The following is an 18147-nucleotide window of genomic DNA, read 5'->3' on the forward strand; positions in this document are numbered from 1 at the left end:
TCCGCAGGCCGATGCTCTATCCACTGAGCCAAACTGGTTAGGACCATTCTTCCTTTTTAAATGACAGGATTGTTTATTTTACTTTTTCATTAGTATTTCCTCAAGCATAATTTAAAAAAAAAATCCTCACCCAAGGATATGTTTATTGATTTTAGAGAGAGAGGAAGAGAGAGATGGAGAGAGGAAGGGAGGGAGGGAGAGAGAGAGAGAGAGAGAGAGAGAGAGATAAACGTCAATGTGTGAGAGATGAGAGAAAAACATCGATTGGTTGCCTCTGGTGTATGCCCTGACCAGGGATTGAACCCTAGGTCTATACCAGTGATGGCGAACCTATGACACGTGTGTCAGAGGTGACATGCGAACTCATTTTTTTGGTTGATTTTTCTTTGTTAAATGGCATTTAAATATATAAAATAAATATCAAAAATATAAGTCTTTGTTTTACTATGGTTGCAAATATCAAAAAATTTCTATATGTGACATGGCACCAGAGTTAAGTTAGGGTTTTTCAAAATGCTGACACGCCGAGCTCAAAAGGTTTACCATCACTGATTTATACCCTGATCTGGAATCGAACCCAGAATCTTTTTGGTGTGGGACAATGCTGAGCCGCCCAGCCTTTTAGGGCCATCTAATATGAGTGTGCCACAGGTTCTCCTCAAGTTACTTTGATGCCTAGAGCTACCTTTGTTTGTATCTCTCATTTCTTAGCCTAAATCCCCCAAAGTAGAATTTCATTTGACCCTTGAACAACTCTGGGTTGGGCAGTGACCTCCCCTGTCCCCACTGCAGCCAAAAATCCATGTATAGCTTTCGGCTCCCACAAAACTTAACTACTAATAGCTTACAATTGACCAGAGCCTTACTGATAACGTAAACAGTTGATTAACACATATTTTGTATGTTATATGTATTATATGCGATAGTCTCACAATAAAGTAAGCTAGAGAAAAGAAAATAATAAGAAAACCATAAGAAGAGAAAAATGCATTTATAGTATTTCTTGAAAAAACTTGCTTAAAAGTGGGCCCATGCAGGTCAAACCTGTGCTGTTCGAGGGTCAGCTCTGTACTGTGTTTCTGGAGAAACATTTTTAAGGCCCTCGCTTGTCGCTTTTCCTGACGTTCATTGTCAAATGCTTTCTGGAAAGAGCGTATGGCTTTCTAGCCAGACTGACATGAAGAGAGGATGAGTCTTAAAGGACTAGCTTGATTAGCAGGAGGGGGATGGGTTTTGCACGGGAGGAAGGACAAGTACAGGTAGAGACTTTTGAAGTGGGGGAGCATGTTTGGGGCACCTGAGTTGGTTGGTTTACCTGGAGCTTTGAAACACAGGAGAGAGCTGTGAGAGACACGTATGCATCCAGACCAGGTGGTGAGTGAGAGTCAGGAAGGGTTGGGATAGGGAATGCAATATCCAGGTGTGGGAAGGTGGGTCTGTCCTGCCCGGCGGTCAGGGGGCTGGCAGGGGGAGACTGTCTGTTGGGGCTGGGCTCCTTCGTAGGGAGGTATTGTCACCTGGGTAGCAGTAGTTAGGACTCAACAGTGGGAATGGGACTGGGCAGAAAGAATTTGGGAGCCAGAATTCAGAATGCTTGACAGCCAACTGATGTGGGTGAGAGGGGATCTGAAAGGGAACGCAGACAGGAGGAGGAGGAGGAGCTGATTTGAGGGCTTTCCAGCTGGCGGGGCTGGCTGCTCCCCAGGGGACACATGAGATGTTGGTACTAAGGATGTAGGTTGGAGGGTGGCAGGTAAAATACATGATGCCCACCAGTTAAATTTGAGCTTCAGGTACAAATAACCTTTTAGTATAAACACATCTCAAATATTGCCTGGGACATATTTATACTACAAACATTATTTATTGCTTACTGCTTATTTATCTCAGACTGGCCCCTTTGCGGGGTGTGAGTGGAGAACAGCCCGGGGGGCAGGGAGGCCTGATGCCTGGCTCTCAGTCTCGGGGTTGGACAGACCGCTATGGACTGTGTGCGCACACAGACAAGGGGCTTCGCTTACACTCAGATGCTCATGCTTGCACATGCATTAAGAAAAAAATCGCTGGAAAGGTGCTTAAGAAAGGCTGAGAGCAGCCTCCCTGTGCGGAGGGGTAGCAGGGATTGAGAATGAGTAGAAGGAAGACACTTCATTACTGTCCTTTTAAAATTTTTTTGAATTCTCTTTTTAAAGCATGTGCATAGCTTACCCTTTGAGGTTAAGTTTTAAAAAGCTGAAATATGCACTTACACAGACACGGACATAGTTGTTACACAGCTGAACAGGACAGTACAAAGGGAGCGAGCAGGGAATAGGAGTGTCCCGGAGGCAGGAGTCCTGTCCTGCTCAGTGGTGTGTCCCCAGTGCACATGGTAGGCCCTCCGTGAATAGTTCATGAAGGAATGAAGCTTGAAAACAATCAACCCTTTTGTGATCTAACCATAGGAAGAGATGTCTGCACTTCGATTTCACACATAGTAGCAGAGGCAGTGAAAGAGCTACGTGCCTATTTAAGGTATTGGAGGAAGTCCGCCTCACTTTGCCAGGTGGTCATTCAGAGAGAGATGAAGCGATGGGAGAGAATGAAAGCGATGGGAGGGGAAAGGCAAGAAGCTGCACACCTGCAGGTGTAAATAGACAGACGGATGGAGCAGGTGCCCAGTGATCAAGGGAGGACAGATGGTCAACAGAATCGAAATAGTCAACAGGGACCACCCTGTGGGTTCCCAAGGACAGGACTTCCATTAGCAGTCTTTCTAGAAAGCAAGGTGCCTTCTCTGTACAGAAAACCCCAAAGGGCACACTGTAGCAGGAAAGACCGTTCCTCACCCCAGATAGTCTCCATGCTGTCGGCCCAGGTGAGGGCTGAAGAGTGACCGCTGGTGGACCTGGAGCGAATGGGCCCTGATTGGGTTGTGGGAGGCCAGGGTGACCCTCCGGTTTTCTCCTCTCCTTTCAGAATGCTGTTTCCAAGCACGGCGCTCAGTTCCAGGGCCACGCCCAGCACGACGCCCTGGAGTTCCTGCTCTGGCTGCTGGATCGAGTGCACGAGGACTCGGAGGGCTCCTCCCGAGTGCCAGGGTCCCAGCAGGTCAGTCCCTCGAAACAACACGTTGTACTTGATTTCCTTTTCTTCGCTTGAATATTTACTCAGCTTCTGCAGGCTGACTCTTGGACTTCAGAGTCTTGCATCCCTGCGTGTCCCGGCTCGCGCACACAGCGGGGTCCCCGTGCTTTTCTCTCAGCTCCTTTCATAGACAATGCACTGCCTCCGATGCGGTTCCGTCCTCTAATTCCACTGATACACTGAAGAGGTTTCCTTTTGGATATATACAGTTTGAAAAGTCTTGTTGTCAGTATTCTGTGCATCAGTGTGTGTACCTGCAGCCCTGGGTACCACTGCTTCTTTTCAGATGGTATGGTTTCAACTCTACCACCACTTTCTCAGCTGCGCATCCTACAGAGCAGGGATTCCCAGTCTTTTTGTCTCAAGATACAGGATGGGTGATCTTTACACGTGTGTGCTTAGCATTCCAGGTGGTGGGGAAACCCCAGACCTCTGGGAGGGAGAAAGCACTGACTCGCGTCAGAGCCGAGTTCATTGAGCATCAGCTGTGTGCTCTGGGCTTTGCTCATAAGGGTCGATGACGGGTTCTGCCCTCCTGCTCTCCTTCTACCTCTCCCTCACGGAAATAAAAGCCAGTGAAGTTACTACACCACGAGGGAGCCAGGGCATAACAATACCCGGGAATAAGTCGCTGTCATTTAAGACATGGCTCACAAGCTGTGGTAAATAATCAGTCGCCCATTATTTTAATGTGTCTCAAAGCTGGCCCAGATGCAGTACTCAGTCTTCCACAGATCACCTCTTGGAGTGTCACTTACAGTAGGAGTAACGATCGTTGTTTATGGAGAGGTGCTGGGGTTACTATCTGCATTTTATCTATGGGTAACACCAGAGAGGTTGGCTAACTTTCCCAAAGCAACACAGCTAAAGAAGGGACAGAATCAGGACCCACGGTGGGGTCTAGCCTGAAAACCTTAAAAAGAACCACACCAGTCACCTGCAAAACGCACAAATGAAATAAAGCAAAACCATCGCAACAGAACCCGGGAGGACCACACACTCGGAGGTGAGAGAGGTTTCCTGGGCTGGTGGGCTTGTGGGTGATTTTTCTCTTAGGTACAGTGACTTTCTGTTGATCTTATTTAGATCCTCTTAGTTGCAAGTGACAGAAATGTAACTCGCTTCAACTTAAGGAAAGGACATTGATTGGCTTTTATAACTTGCAGGTCAAAAGGTTGCAGCAGCTTCAGGTAGGGCTGGGTCCAAGTCCTCAAGATGACATGACCAGGTCTTTGGCGCTCTATCTCTTGTCTCTGGCTGCTCTCTCAGACCGGCTCTGCCCACGTGGTGACAAGAGGGGCCCCTGAAATGCTCAAATGCTCTTTAGGGTTTGGGAAGATGTGATCGTCCCAGAATGGTTCATATGCTCCTTGCTGGCTGGGCAGGTGGTCTGCAGAATGAAACATTCTGATTGGGCACCCCTGAGCTGCCCGTGTGTGTGTGTGTGTGTGTGTGTGTGTGTGGTGGGGAGTAAACTCCACCCGAATCACATGGCCAAGGAGAGCTTTTTAGGTTCTGGCTAGGTTACTTCCCCAAAGGAAGGAATGCTGAGCAGATAAACATGTCCACTACACAGTATAGTCCATAACCTTACAGTGAACACATTTTGAAATCAGAACAGTGTATTTTTTATAAAAGATACTATTTATTGAATATTTGTTGTGGGCCACACATCTGATTTGATGCTTTTCATGATTTATTTTACTCCTGACACACAGGAGACACTCAAGCTCCTGAATGGTTGAATAAACTGGGTAGTTACCAGGCCTTAATATTTGTAAGGATAGCTCATTTTTTTACAGTTAACAGGAATTTAGGTCACGTTGCCCAAAGTCACTCACTTCTACTTGGGAGACATAGAGTTGAACCTGAGTCTGTCTACTTCAGAGCAGGCTGGATCCCTTCCCTTCTCATGAGTGTCTTCTGAGTCCCCAGCAGGGGGTGAGAAGAAACCAGCTAGGCCTCTTTCTGCGGGCCGAGTTGGAACTTCTGTCCCTTTAACGGGCCAAGAGTGACCAGGCAAGAGCAGGGGAGGCTGTTGGCCAGAGAGAGGAGCCTGCCCAGCTCTTAATTTGACCTGATTGAAACCAGACAAGATCTTTTTCTCGGTCTGGGGTCCAGGCCGCCCCGTGAAATCTGCGGTCAGAAACGGGGCCACCTGTGGAGGCCCGGCTGCCGGGGCTGCAGGGAAGGAACAGGGCTGCTGGGGTGGGTTGGCAGGAAACCCCATTTTCCCTTTCCAAGAAGGAAAGGGACTGACTCCCTGCGTAACTCTGAACAGCTTTCTCTTTGAGGTTATTTCAGCTGCAAAACATAAAAAAGCCATAGAGCGAGGTGCACTGAAACGAGCAGAAACCATCAGGTCTGCTTTCTTCTGTGACTTTAATGATTCTCAACTGCTTTCCCCGGCACAGCGGGCTCATTTTACTCTCCTGTAGGTTATCTTAGAGCAGTGGTTCTCAACCTTGGCTGCACATTTAGAATCACCTGGGAATCTTGTTAAAATCCTGATTTCTGGGCCTCATCCTCCGGAAATTCTGATTTCTGGGCCTCATCCTCCAGAAATTCTGTTTCTTTGTTACTAATGATGAGGCCCAGAAATCAGGATTTTAACAAGATTCCCAGGTGATTCTATGTGCAGCCAAGGTTGAGAACCACTGTCTTAGAGGAAGAGCTGCTCTCACAGAGGTGAGAAAGGGGTGAGGCTGGGAGAGGACCAGGAAGCTGACATGTATTAAGCACCTACTGCATGCCAGGCAGGACACACAGGTCATCTTTTCTGATTTTATTGATGGCCCCGAGGTAGATGGGACACTCCTATTCCTCTTAAAGGTGAAGTGAGGCCCCTCCCCCAGCCATGCTCAGGGTTTCCTCCTTCCACACCCCATCCCTGGGTGATCCCCCATCGCTGCTCCCAATGTGCTGCACTGTCACCTTGATGCAGAATCGGCCTGTGTCCCTGTGGGGTGTTCAGCTGATTCAGATAAGAGCGGGACTTGTGAGAAGGCAGAGGGGTGGCACGGGGACCACAGGGCAGGCTGAAGACCTAGGTGTGGGCTCCCTGAGAGCCGGACAGCTCTGAGCGGGCGGCCTCAGTGGCGGAGCTGTTCTGGCCTGGACTCTGCTAGCATCATGTCTCCAGCCCTTTGATCGCTCTGCTTATTCACTAAGGGAGAGCAGGGCCCCTGATTAAAGAGCCTGTCCCACCTCCCCATGGGCTGGACTCAATGTTCCCAAAGGGGGGGGGCTACTACCAAGAAGAGGAGTGAGTCCCGGGCAGCCAGAAATACCACGTGCGTTCTGCATCCAAGCTCTCTCTGCTCTGAGCCCTTCGCTACTCTGCTGTCAGATGTCTCGCCTGGATAGGGATGCCCTTCCCTGACCCACTTCCTTCGGCTGTCGTTCATGGAACAGGCATTCGCCAGGCTCCGGGTCCGAAGCTCGGAGCTGGTCCTGTGTATCTGCTCCCTTTCCGCCCTCTGTTCCCCCACCAGGTGCTCAGCCCTGAGCTGCGTGCACAGGGCGTCTGAGCCCTTCCCTCCTTCTCCTTTTTACAACTCCTACTCTAGTTCACCCTGTGTCAACTGGGCCCTTGAGCCTCCTGGGCTGTGTCATGCTCAGACTTACCCTCCTTCCTCTTGGCGACGTGCTCCTCTCCGGGCATGTTGCCACCACTAGGTTCCAAACCCGTCTACGACATGTAAACAGTGCTTACTGTGCCAGCCACTGTTGTGTTTTATATTAACTCTTTCCTCTTATGAAAGTCCTATCAGATAGGCATTATCATTCCCTATCCCTTTATGACAGTTGGGGAACCTTGGAGCCCCGAGGGTGACTAACCCCCCTGGCTCCGTGCCAGTGCAGGGGCTCGAACCCAGGCAGTGCCCCTCGAGGTCAATGTTTAACTCCGGTGCTGTGCCCTTACTGAACCAGACAGTCTTCCCTGGGGCAGGCAGGGCCCCGCCCAGAGTGGCTCCAGACTCGCTCGCCAGCCCCATTTCCTGCTTCCCTTTGCACATCCTGTGTCCTGGTCACCTGGGGCTTCATAAAATAGTAAGAGTGACCATTCTGAGTATTTGTCGCTTTTGTTCGTCCCACTGTTTTGTTATGGAAAATTTCAAACATAGGGACAAGTTGAATTAATTATAAAGTGAACACCTCATACCTACCACCTAGCAGGGGTCCTCAAACTACGGCCCGCGGGCCACATGCAAATACAAATATTGTATTTGTTCCCGTTTTGTTTTTTTACTTCAAAATAAGATATGTGCAGTGTGCATAGGAATTTGTTCATAGTTTTTTTTTAAACTATAGTCCGGCCCTCCAACGGTCTGAGGGACAGTGAACTGGCCCCCTGTTTAAAAAGTTTGAGGACCCCTGACTAGGGTCTATAATTTGTATTTAACTAAAATTGCTTTATCACATTTTACCCATCTATTCATTCTTCTCTCTACTCATCACTCCCTCGGGTTGCCTCATCTTATATTTTTGATGCATTTTAAATTAAATTTCAGACATTGGTGTACTTCACCCCAAACCCTTCCTTTTTGCTGGCTCTTGGAAGGAGATGCTGGCCTTGAAGACTGCAGTGATGTGGCCACAAGCCACAGAATTCCTGTAGCCACGAGGAGTGGGAGAGGCAAGGAATGTCCAGAGGGAGTGTGGCCTCGCCAACATCTTGTTTTGGGGCCAGTGATATTGACTTTGGATGTCTGCCCTTGGGAACTGTGATAGAATAAACGTCTGTTGTTTTAAGCCACCAGTGTGTGGTGATTTGCTACAGCAACAACAGGCAACTTAAACATAAGGGGATGCAAGGGAGGGTGCAGCAGACTCAGCTGTGAGTGAAGGAGGCTTATGCCTTAGTCTAAGGTGCCTGGTGGTTTGTCCGAGAAGGACGGTGGTCATGTGGAGGCTGGCTCGCTGGGAAATGTGGACAGACAGGTTTAGTCGGTGGGAACGTTGGCTGGGACGTGTTTGAAGTCATGGCAGCGCATCCCAGTGAGATGTCCTAGAGCAGAGGTTCTCAACCTGTGGGACGCGACCCCTTTCGGGGTCGAACGACCCTTTCACAGGGGTCGCCTAAGACCATTGGAAAACACATATATAATTACATATTGTTTTTGTGATTAATCACTATGCTTTCATTATGTTCAATTTGTAACAATGAAAATACATCCTGCATATCAGATATTTACATGACGATTCATAACAGTAGCAGAATTACAGTTATGAAGTAGCAACGAAAATAACTTTATGGTTGGGGGTCACCACAACATGAAGAACTGTTTTAAAGGGTCGCAGCATTAAGAAGGTTGAGAACCGCTGTCCTAGAGGCACCTAGTCCTAGACCAGCCGTGGGCAAACTACGGCCCGCGGGCCGGATCCAGCCCGTTTGAAATGAATAAAACTAAAAAAAAAAAAAAGACCGTACCCTTTTATGTAATGATGTTTACTTTGAATTTATATTAGTTCACACAAACACTCCATCCATGCTTTTGTTCCGGCCCTCCGGTCCAGTTTAAGAACCCATTGTGGCCCTCGAGTCAAAAAGTTTGCCCACCCCTGTCCTAGACACACGAGGCCCAGCCGGATGGAGATAAAGAGCAAGGCAGTAAACTCAGGGTTAGTCGTCAAGCTGGGTGAGTGTGTGTGAGTGTTCATGCTGCCTTTCTGCTCTTCCAGCTCCTCCTCTGTTGTGAGGTGAAGAGATGGAGGGAGCAAGGGGTTGTGACAAAGGCAGCACTGAAGGCCCAGGCTCTGCAGCAGGCGGGCGTTGCCCGGGAGGAGGCCGGGACTCCGTGGTCTGGAAGCAGCGGCGTGATGGGAGGTGTATTCATTTGCTTCCTTTCCTCATTTCTTTGCAGCTTCAGCCGGAAGGCAGTAAAGCCTCTGAGAACCACCCGTCACCATCGGCTCAGCTTTCTCTAGGCCAGAGCTTCGTGCAAAGCCACTTTCAAGCACAATATAGGTAAGAAGGGGATGTGTTTAGAGTCACCCAAGAGCTCAGCACACTTACATGCTGGGCACAGTCTCCCACGGCCAGGTTCACCCTGAGATTACAAAGCAACTCTCCCCCATCATTAATCCAAATTAACCACTCACTCCTACGGCTCCTGACCGGTAGTGTCTCTCCCTTTCCTTCTTGCTGGCCTCTGGGCCTCCCAGCTACCCTTGAGGGGGGGCTGATGCCAGGGTGGTTCCGCAAACTGTGAGTGGGAAGGCAAGGACCTCCCCAGCAGGCAGTCCCTGGGTGAGGCCATTCCTATTTCTTTTTCATGGCCAGAAAGACAAATCATATGGTATTTGTCTTTCTCTGTCTTATTTTTACTTAATATAAGGTATTGCAGTGTTTTAACAAAAGCACTAATTGCAGTGAGAGGTCAGTTGTTATGAGTTCAAGATTTCTAGGGGACATAAAAAATATATAATTACACAGCCTTTGACTCCAGAAAAATTCTCCTTGGGCTTTTATATGTGACAGTTCAGAGATTATAATTATAAGGCAGAATATTTTCAAGTATTGCAATGTTTGTTTTTTAAAGGTAAATATGAAGCCATATTTTATTCCATACTAGATTTTAGAAGCAATTTACTAACTTATTTTTTACATTTTAATTGCAGTGGACATTCAATATTATTTTATAATAGTTTCCGGTACAGTGGGGGTCATGTGAAGGCATTGACGTAATTTACAAAGGGATCCCCCCGATAAGGCTAGTTCTCACCTGGCACCATACATCGTTATTACAATTTACTGACTATGTTCTCTATGCTGTACCTTTCATCTCCATGACTGTTTTGTAACTGCCAACTAGTACATCTTTTTGTTGTTGTTGTTAATCCTCAACCGAGAATATTTTTTCAATTGATTTTTAGAGAGAGTAGAAGGGAGGAGGAGAGAGAGAAACATCAATCTGAGAGAGAAACATCGGTTGCCTCCCGCATGTGCCCTGTTCCAGGCTGGTGATCAAGCCTGCCCTTGACTGGAATCGAACCTGCCACCTTTCAGTATGCAGGCTGATGCTCTAACCACTGAGCAACTGGTAAGGGCTAATCAGTACATTTAAAATATTTTTATTGATTTCAGAGAGGAAGGGAGAGGGAGAGGGAGAGAAACATCAGTGATGAGAGAGAATCGATTGGCTGCCTCTTGCATACCCCCCACTGGGGATTGAGCCTGAAATCTGGGCATATGCACTATCCTGGAATCAAACCGTGACCTGGTTCATAGGTCAATGCTCAACCACTGAGCGACACCAGCCGGGCTAATTAGTACAGCTTACTCCCTTCACCTTTTCCACCAGCCCCCCCAATCTCCCTCCCGTCTGTCAACCATCAGTTTGTTCTCTGTATCTATGAGTCTGTTTCTGTTTTGTTTGTCCATTTATTTTGTTCTTTCGATTCCACATATATGTGACATCATAGGGTATTTGTCTTTCTCTGTCTTATTTTACTTAATATAAGGTATTGCAGTGTTTTAACAAAAGCACTAATTGCAGTGAGAGGTCAGAAAGGGAGAAACCCCCGTGGGCTTCTCAGAGGGGGTGTGCCTTTGGATGGGCTCTGAAGGATGACTAGGATCGAATGGGTGGGAGCAGAGTCAACAAGAAGGAAACAGGCCTAGAGGTGGGAATGAGCACACAATCAGGATCCGGGGAACCACTGTTACAGAGAACCACCTCTAAGGGACACGCTCGCCATATATTTTAACGTTTATTCCTTCTAGGGGCCTCAGAATGTGAGGCCCAGTCAGGGCGGTTGGGCTTTTTGTGAGCTCATGCGTAGTAAGTGGCAGAACCAGGGTTTGACTTTTGAGAGATCTCTAAAGCACAAGTCCTGCTCCTGCTTTCTTCGTAACCCGTCCTCCTCGGTGGCTTTTCCACCTCCCCTTGTCGCAAACCGAACTGGTTTGAAAAGTTTTTTTTGTCTGGATGTTGCAGCCAATCTTTTTCAAAGGTGCTTTTCTCCGAGTCTTCTGGACACTCCTCTTCCCTTTGCTCTGCTGTGCTTTTCATGGGCCTTCCGTTGTTTTTTCCTCTTATTTACTTTAAACCAATGAACAATTGTTCCGTCTTCTAGAATTCACGTACTTAGAGCCATTTACTTCCATCCTTCCTGGGCACTTGCATCCCTTGTGTTCGGGAAGGAGGAGATCACTTAAAATTGCCCAGACGCGCTCTTGATTTAGGGTTGATACTCAGTGATTGCCAACCGAGTAAAGTGGACATGACCGCTGCCTTTGAGGTGGCCGTTTCTCTACGGAGGCCAGATCGTCTCTGAGACACTTTGGGAAGGTGCCTCTGCAGGCTTTCCACTGGAGAGGAAAGCCACAGCCCTGGAGAAGTTCTCCCTGCCCCTACCCCTGCCCCGCCAGGGAGGGGCGGCCATGGGCACGCCCTCCTGCCTCGGTTGCTTAGCATATTGGGTAATTAAAGTCTCTTCTGAATGAGCCCACATTTCATTGCCCAGGAGGAGCGGCCGCCAGCTTCCTGAGAGGCGTGGTGATGCACTGCACGGTGCGCATGGAGGAAACGGGTTCCACGCTACCGACCTCTTTAGCCGTGAAAGCTACTAGAGCATCTGTTTTTTATCTTCGGGTCCCAAAGCACAGGCTGCTTGAGAGCAAAGGAGACAGGAGAAGACTAGAGGAGGGGAAAGAAGGACAGGCAGGGAGGGAGAAGGGAGTAGAAGGCGTGGACGCGTTGGAGAGCAGGGAAGGGTCGCCAGGAATTGCCGCCAGGGACCGCTCATTGGTGTCCTTGTTCAATACATTCACTCATTTCTCTGCTCACTCCATTCTCTCTACCCTCTTCCCCTGTTGCCTACCCATAGTCTCTCTGTTCTTCTTTCAAATATCTGAGGATCTGATATTGTGCTGTGTCCAGGAGTTACAGTGAGAACATAATGATTCCTTGCCCACGCGAGAGAAATACTAATGAAAGATACCCATTCATTCTCTAGATAATTCCTACATACCTACTATGTGCCAGGCTCTCTTCCAGGTTGGGACTGGGGCTGTGAACGAGACCCAGCGCCTGTTCTCATGGGGCTCATGTTCTGTTGGGGAGGCTGAGAGAATACACAGCTCAACAGGCCCCACCACAGAGAAACATGAATGATAAGGCAGAGCGGGAGGTGGGGGAGGCGGCCAAGCTAGGATCAGGTGGTCAGGGAAGGCTTCTTTCAGGGGGGACATCTGAGCTGACAGCTGACAGCTGAGTGACAAGGAGTTGGCCATTCAGGTACTGTATTTGGGGACAGGGTATTCCAGGGAGGGAATAGCAGGGACACAGGGCCTGGGTGGGCATGATCTTGGCAAGTTCCAGAGACAGAGCTGCTACGTGGTGAGGGCTGGGAGCTGGGGCTGGACAGGTGGACGGGGACCCAGTGACACAGGTGTCCTGTCCAGGTATGGGGTTTGGTCCAAAGAGCACAGGAAGCCGCTGCCAAATGTAAAGCAGGGTGTGGTCTAGATGTCCGTTTAAGACAGTGGTTCTCAACCTTCTGGCCCTTTAAATACAGTTCCTCATGTTGTGACCCAACCATACAATTATTTTCGTTGCTACTTCATATCTGTAATGTTGCTACTGTTATGACCCTCAGGTTGAGAACCGCTGGTAAGAGGTGATGCTGGTTGTTATGGGCAATGAAGGGAGGCGGGACTGGGAGCTGGAGCAGCGGCTGATGGCGGGCAGTGGTCCCAGTGGGTGAACGGCGGCAGCTAGGACCATGGAGGTGCCGGTGGAGACGGAGAGAAGTGGATGGGGATGAGGAGGGGAGGTGTTTGGGTTGAGAGTCGACATGACTTGCCGATGGGTTTAAGGTCTGGGCTGGGGACAGGGAAAGGTGGGGACCTCGGTGGCTCCTGGGTGTTTCTGTAGTTACGCCTGGCGAGTGCTTCGGAGTACACGTCCGGGTGTGGGAGAGGAGACTTGTCTTCTTACCGCTCTGCACTACGGCCCCTCTTACTTCTGAACCTGGTGCGTGGGTGTGTCTCCCTCACCACGCAATCCTGCAGTTCTCTGTGGAAGCCAACCTGAATCCTACGCTGACCTCCGTTCTGACACCATGAGATAGCACCAGGTCCCATAGGTAAGGGTTCCGCCCCAGGAGGCTGCTCCCACCAGGCACCGATGACAGCTTCCCGGTGTCACCTGTGCTTCTCACTGACTGGCTATGAGTCAGAGGCTCCCAGGACCCACCTCAGAGTCGATGGTTTGCTGGAGCAACTCTGAGAACTCGGGAAAACAGTGCACTCACTAGGTTCCCAGCTCATTATTAGAGGGTACAGCTCAGGGACAGCCAGGTGGCAGAGATGCACAGGCAGGCTGTGTGGGGGTGCAGGCCTTCATGCCCTCTTGGGGCACCCTCCCCTCCCAGCACCTCCACGTGTCCACCAACCTGGACGCTGTGAGGGCTTTGTGGAGGCATCGTTTTATAGGCAGGGTTGATTAGATTATGGACCATGAGCCATGAGCTCAGCGTCTGCCTGCCTCCCTTTCCCCAGGAGGTGGGGGCTGAAAGTTCCGCTATCTAATCACATGGTTGGTCCCCCTGGCAACCAGCCCCATCCTGGGGCTATCTAGGGCAGTGATGGCGAACCTTTTGAGCTCGGCGTGCCAGCATTTTGAAAAACCCTAACTTAACTCTGGTGCCGTGTCACATATAGAAATTTTTTGATATTTGCAACCAAAGTAAAACAAAGACATATTTTTGATATTTATTTTATATACTTAAATGCCATTTAACAAAGAAAAATCAACCAAAAAAATGAGTTCGCGTGTCAGAGGTGACATAGGTTCGCCATCACTGATCTAAGGGCTTTTCAAAAGTCACCTCCATAATATAACTCAGGTGTGGTTTGCTATAAATAACAAAAGATTCACCTTATTGTTGCTCTTATCAGGAAATTTCAAGGCTTTAGGAGCTCTGTGCCAGGAGCAGGTGTGGAGACCAAACATCTATTTCTCATTAAAGTCACAGTATCACAGAGGGCCCGCCCAGCACAGGGAGTCAGGGAGCATTCCTGAGCACTTGACATCTGAGCCCGTCAGGCACTGAGGAAGGCTAGTGCCCTCCGGGTAGGCTGATGAGTAGGAAGCGAGGCGTTCGTGCTCAGAAATGTACTGGTGACAGCGAAAAACACCTGCTTCGTGCCTGATAATCTATAGTAAAGAAAAATAATAGCTGGGGACGTCCAGCAGGCTGGGGCTTCTCGGGTCTGAGCATCAGTGGGGCCCGCCCCACGCTGGTCCCCTGAGCGGTGGTCCTCTGAGTATTTGACTTTGGCTGGAGGACAGCAGGAGGAATAATGTTAGGGTGCTGGAGATATGGACTAGAGGGAACATAGTTAGCTATTCTGTATGACGATGGCCACAGCCTAAAACCTCTCCAAGTTTAATAACCGAGGATTGAGGTTTGGCTGGAGGACGGAGTGTGTGTGTGTGCGCGCACGCGCGCGCACGAGGGCTTGTTTATTGCTTCCTGCTCTTCGTAGCTTTATGTGCAGACAGTCTGGTCTGGTCCCTGTCGCAGGCAGCATTCCCGTTAGGCAGAGGAGCTTTGGAAGGCTTTCTCAGAACAGATCTTGGAGAGGTGGCACCTTGCTTACACGTCATCATAATTATGGTAGACATTAGTTCCACTGCCAGTGGGCGGGTGAAGCTGGGCAGGTTTGAGGTGTGAAGTGTGCATTTGGCAGCCGGGAGAGGCAGAGTGGTGAGCTGTTCAGTGTCAAAGCCGGGGGCTCATTCCTGGCGTTTGGAACTGGGGGAGCAGAGCAGTGCGAGGTGGCGGCTGATCGCTGGGCGTTACAACAGAAGCAGGTGACCAGAGAGCCAACCCCGCGGGGAGATGGGCAAGTGCACATGGAAGGGCAGTGGGTGATTTCCTACCCCTTTCCCCTGGGGCCGCTGGGGGACATGAGGACAGGGCGTGAGCGCGCTGGAGGGGGACAGGGCCCCTCAGGCCCGCTGAGGGGTAGCTGGGAACTTCTGGAGTTTCCGTAAGCGTGACACTGCCCCTCACTCTGTTGGTCCCACTCTGTCCTTATTCCTCATCCTCTGAGAAACAGGTGTATTTCACGTCCTTTCTGTAGCTTATTGTGCCTGCAGCATGTTTTCTTCACCCTTCAAAGATAAAATTAGACCCTTGTCTGTTTTTTCCAATCCACACATCTCTTGCTTCCTGATAGAGATTCACGGCTCAATATAGAGGCCTATACTGAGCCAGTTTTAGTAGGTTAAAACAAAAAGTAAAAATATTCCTTTCCATTTCTTTGCTTAAGTGTGAGACAGGGATTTGGAAATTTCCCAACAACACAAATGCGTTCTTCAGGCCTCTGCTATGTGTAGGTATGTCATGGGTGACGTGGGAGAAGGCCTGGAAGGGAAAAGGGGTGGTGAGACCCCACAATGCCAGGTCCCCCTAGTGGCGGGAGCTTAATGTCTGATACACAGTTTTTTACCAAACCATTCCCATGGTTTTCCTGAAGGGCGGTTCATCAGAGGCAGTGAGAGGGATTGAGCGTTGAGTACTTGGGTCTGTTTCCTAAATCAGTGTTGGCATCTATAGGCTTGTGTCCAGGAGAGCGACCTGCTAGGAGCAGACCACGCGGGTTGCCGGGGGCAGCACCCAGAAAACCTCCCAGGTCCTTGCCTGTCCCTGGTCTTTTCTATTTTGTTTGCTCAACAGAAAACCTATCAAGCAGGGCGGGTGCTCTCCATGGAGTTGGGAACCTGGTTTTTTTGTTTGTTATCCTCACGGGAGGATTATTTTTTCCATTGATTTTTCGAGAGAGTGAAAAGAAGTGAGGAGAGAGAGAGACACACACATCGATTGGTTGCCTCCCACATGTGCCCCAACTGGGGCCAGGGATCGATCCTTCATCCCAGGTATGTGCTCTCGATCGGGAATTGATCCTGCCACCCTTCGGTGCACGGGTGGATGCTCTATCCACTGAGCCACACCAGCCTTGGGCTGTCTAGTGGAGAGAGCAGACTGCCAGTGGGCTGCTGTTCCACGTTCCCAAGGAAGTCAGTGTAGCTTTGGGAGCAGGAATGTAGCATCCAGAAATCCCTTATGTCTTGGAAGAAATGGTGCATTTCGTGATTAAGGAAGTAAGTTGGAGCAACCATGTGGAATATGGAAGCAGCACTTCACTTTCAAAGGCACTAAAGTGAGGGAGCGTTAAATTTAAAAGGGTTTAAAGGCTATAAGTAATGTCAAGTTTAAGCCACGGAGTAGCATTGTCAGGACTTGTGTCTGGGTAACAGCCCACTGTGTGGATATACTACGTTCTGTTTATGAACCCATTGGTGGTCACTGGGGTTGTTTTCACCCTTTGACTGTTGTGAATAATGCTGCTAGGAGCATTTTCGTACAAGTATTTGTCTGAATATTTGTTTTCAGTTCTTTTGGGCATTTACCTAGGAGTGGAATTGCAATGGTAATTCTGTATGTAACTTTTTGAGCAACCACTAGACAGTTCAGGTTAAACGTCTGTCTCTGTTCTTTGCCCTCACAGATCTTCCTTGACTTGTCCCCACTGCCTGAAGCAGAGCAACACCTTCGATCCTTTCCTGTGTGTGTCCCTGCCCATCCCCTTGCGCCAGACCAGGTATGTGAGTGCTGTGCCCGGTGCACCTGACGTCTTCCTCCTTTGAGGAACCTCTGGCCTTGCAGCTGCACCTGTCTCTCTTACTTCTCAGCCAGTGTTTTCTAGAAACCAGCCTTATAGCTGGGCGACATTCAGTTATGGAATGTGACGAATAAAGTGAAAGGTTACTGTGTCCTCTTGTAGCTGAAGAAGGAATTATAAACAGTGATTTTGTTTATCAGCACCTGGCTTATGTCTTTGGCCCGTTCAGAAGCTGGCATGGGCCAATGGGTACCAGTTGGTCAGATGGGCAACCCAGAGAAAATGTGTCACCACCTGCTTTTCCTTGCTTTGTTTCCACTCCTTTCTCCTGTTTGTGAAGGTGTAGGAAAAGGTTTATCTAAGGAGCAAAGGAAAAGGGAAAGGGTGATTGGAGGAGATGAGACAAAAAGGAAAGAGGAGTCAGGATTGGGCAAGAGCCATGTGGGGCCCAGCTTTCTATAAGGAAGAAGCGCATGGTGCAGGCATCCCAGCATCGCAGGTCCTCACAGTGACCACAGGCACCTGGCCAATGTCAGCCTCACGGAAGTTTAGTGAGCTCCCACATGGTGTACCTTCACTGGCATGAAGATGGTGGCATTTGCCCATTTGGCTCAGTGGATAGAGACTCGGCCTGCGGACTGAAGAGTCCTGGGTTCGATTCCAGTCAAGGGCAGGTACCTCAGTGCAGGCTCGATCCCCAGCCCCGGTCAGGGCACGTGCAGGAGGCAACCAATTAATATGTCTCTCTCACAAAGATGTTTCTCTCTCTCTCTGTCTCTCCCCCTCCCTTCCACTCTCTCTAAAAATCAATGGAAAAATCTCCTTGAGTGAGGATTAAGCAAAAATAATAATAATTAGATGGTGGCATTTCTTCCGGTGTTCCCCAGCTCTGTACGTAGCATTTCTCTTGCCCTCTATCTGTTGAGATCCTCCATCTGTAGGATGCAGCTGAAACCACGACAGCCTCATCAAGCCTTTCCTGGCATCTTAATCCTTTTCTGCTCTGAATTCCTGTGCTGCCAATAGTTTGTGCCACACATGGAACAGGGGCTTATCCTGTCACCAGTGACACCATGCAATGATGGCTGCTGGTAGATGTGAGTTAAGGTTCCTGACTTGATTCATCATAGCACATCGGTTAGGCCCACTGACTCTGGGGCCTGACTGCGTGGGTTCAAATCCCAGCTCTATTAGTTAGCTGTGCGAATTGGGTAATTATAGAGCAGGAGAGACGGGAGCTGGAAGAGTGAGGCCAGCTGGTGGGGACAGGAGGGAGTGTGGCCAGCCAAGGGCCCTATCTCATCCATCACCCAGGGAGAATTTAAAAAAGGAAGGAGGACAGCATCGGTAGTGTTGAAGCAGACTGCAGGAGAAGCTTG

At 49.4% G+C, this 18147-nt stretch overlaps 1 protein-coding gene across 1 annotated transcript in view; it reads left to right on the plus strand.

The window, feature by feature from the left end:
- The first annotated feature begins 2842 nt into the window (after nucleotides 1-2842).
- The window catches only part of USP43 (ubiquitin specific peptidase 43), a 48200-nt gene continuing 32895 nt past the window's right edge, over nucleotides 2843-18147 (plus strand). Inside the window, exons 1-4 of the mRNA XM_005878854.2 lie at nucleotides 2843-2857; nucleotides 2959-3090; nucleotides 8994-9097; nucleotides 16655-16747. Coding sequence (XP_005878916.1) covers nucleotides 2843-2857; nucleotides 2959-3090; nucleotides 8994-9097; nucleotides 16655-16747 — 344 coding nt within the window. The remainder of the gene's footprint in view (nucleotides 2858-2958; nucleotides 3091-8993; nucleotides 9098-16654; nucleotides 16748-18147) is intronic.

The sequence above is a fragment of the Myotis brandtii genome, unplaced genomic scaffold (genome assembly GCF_000412655.1).
Source record: "Myotis brandtii unplaced genomic scaffold, ASM41265v1 scaffold573, whole genome shotgun sequence".
Lineage (NCBI taxonomy): Eukaryota > Metazoa > Chordata > Mammalia > Chiroptera > Vespertilionidae > Myotis > Myotis brandtii.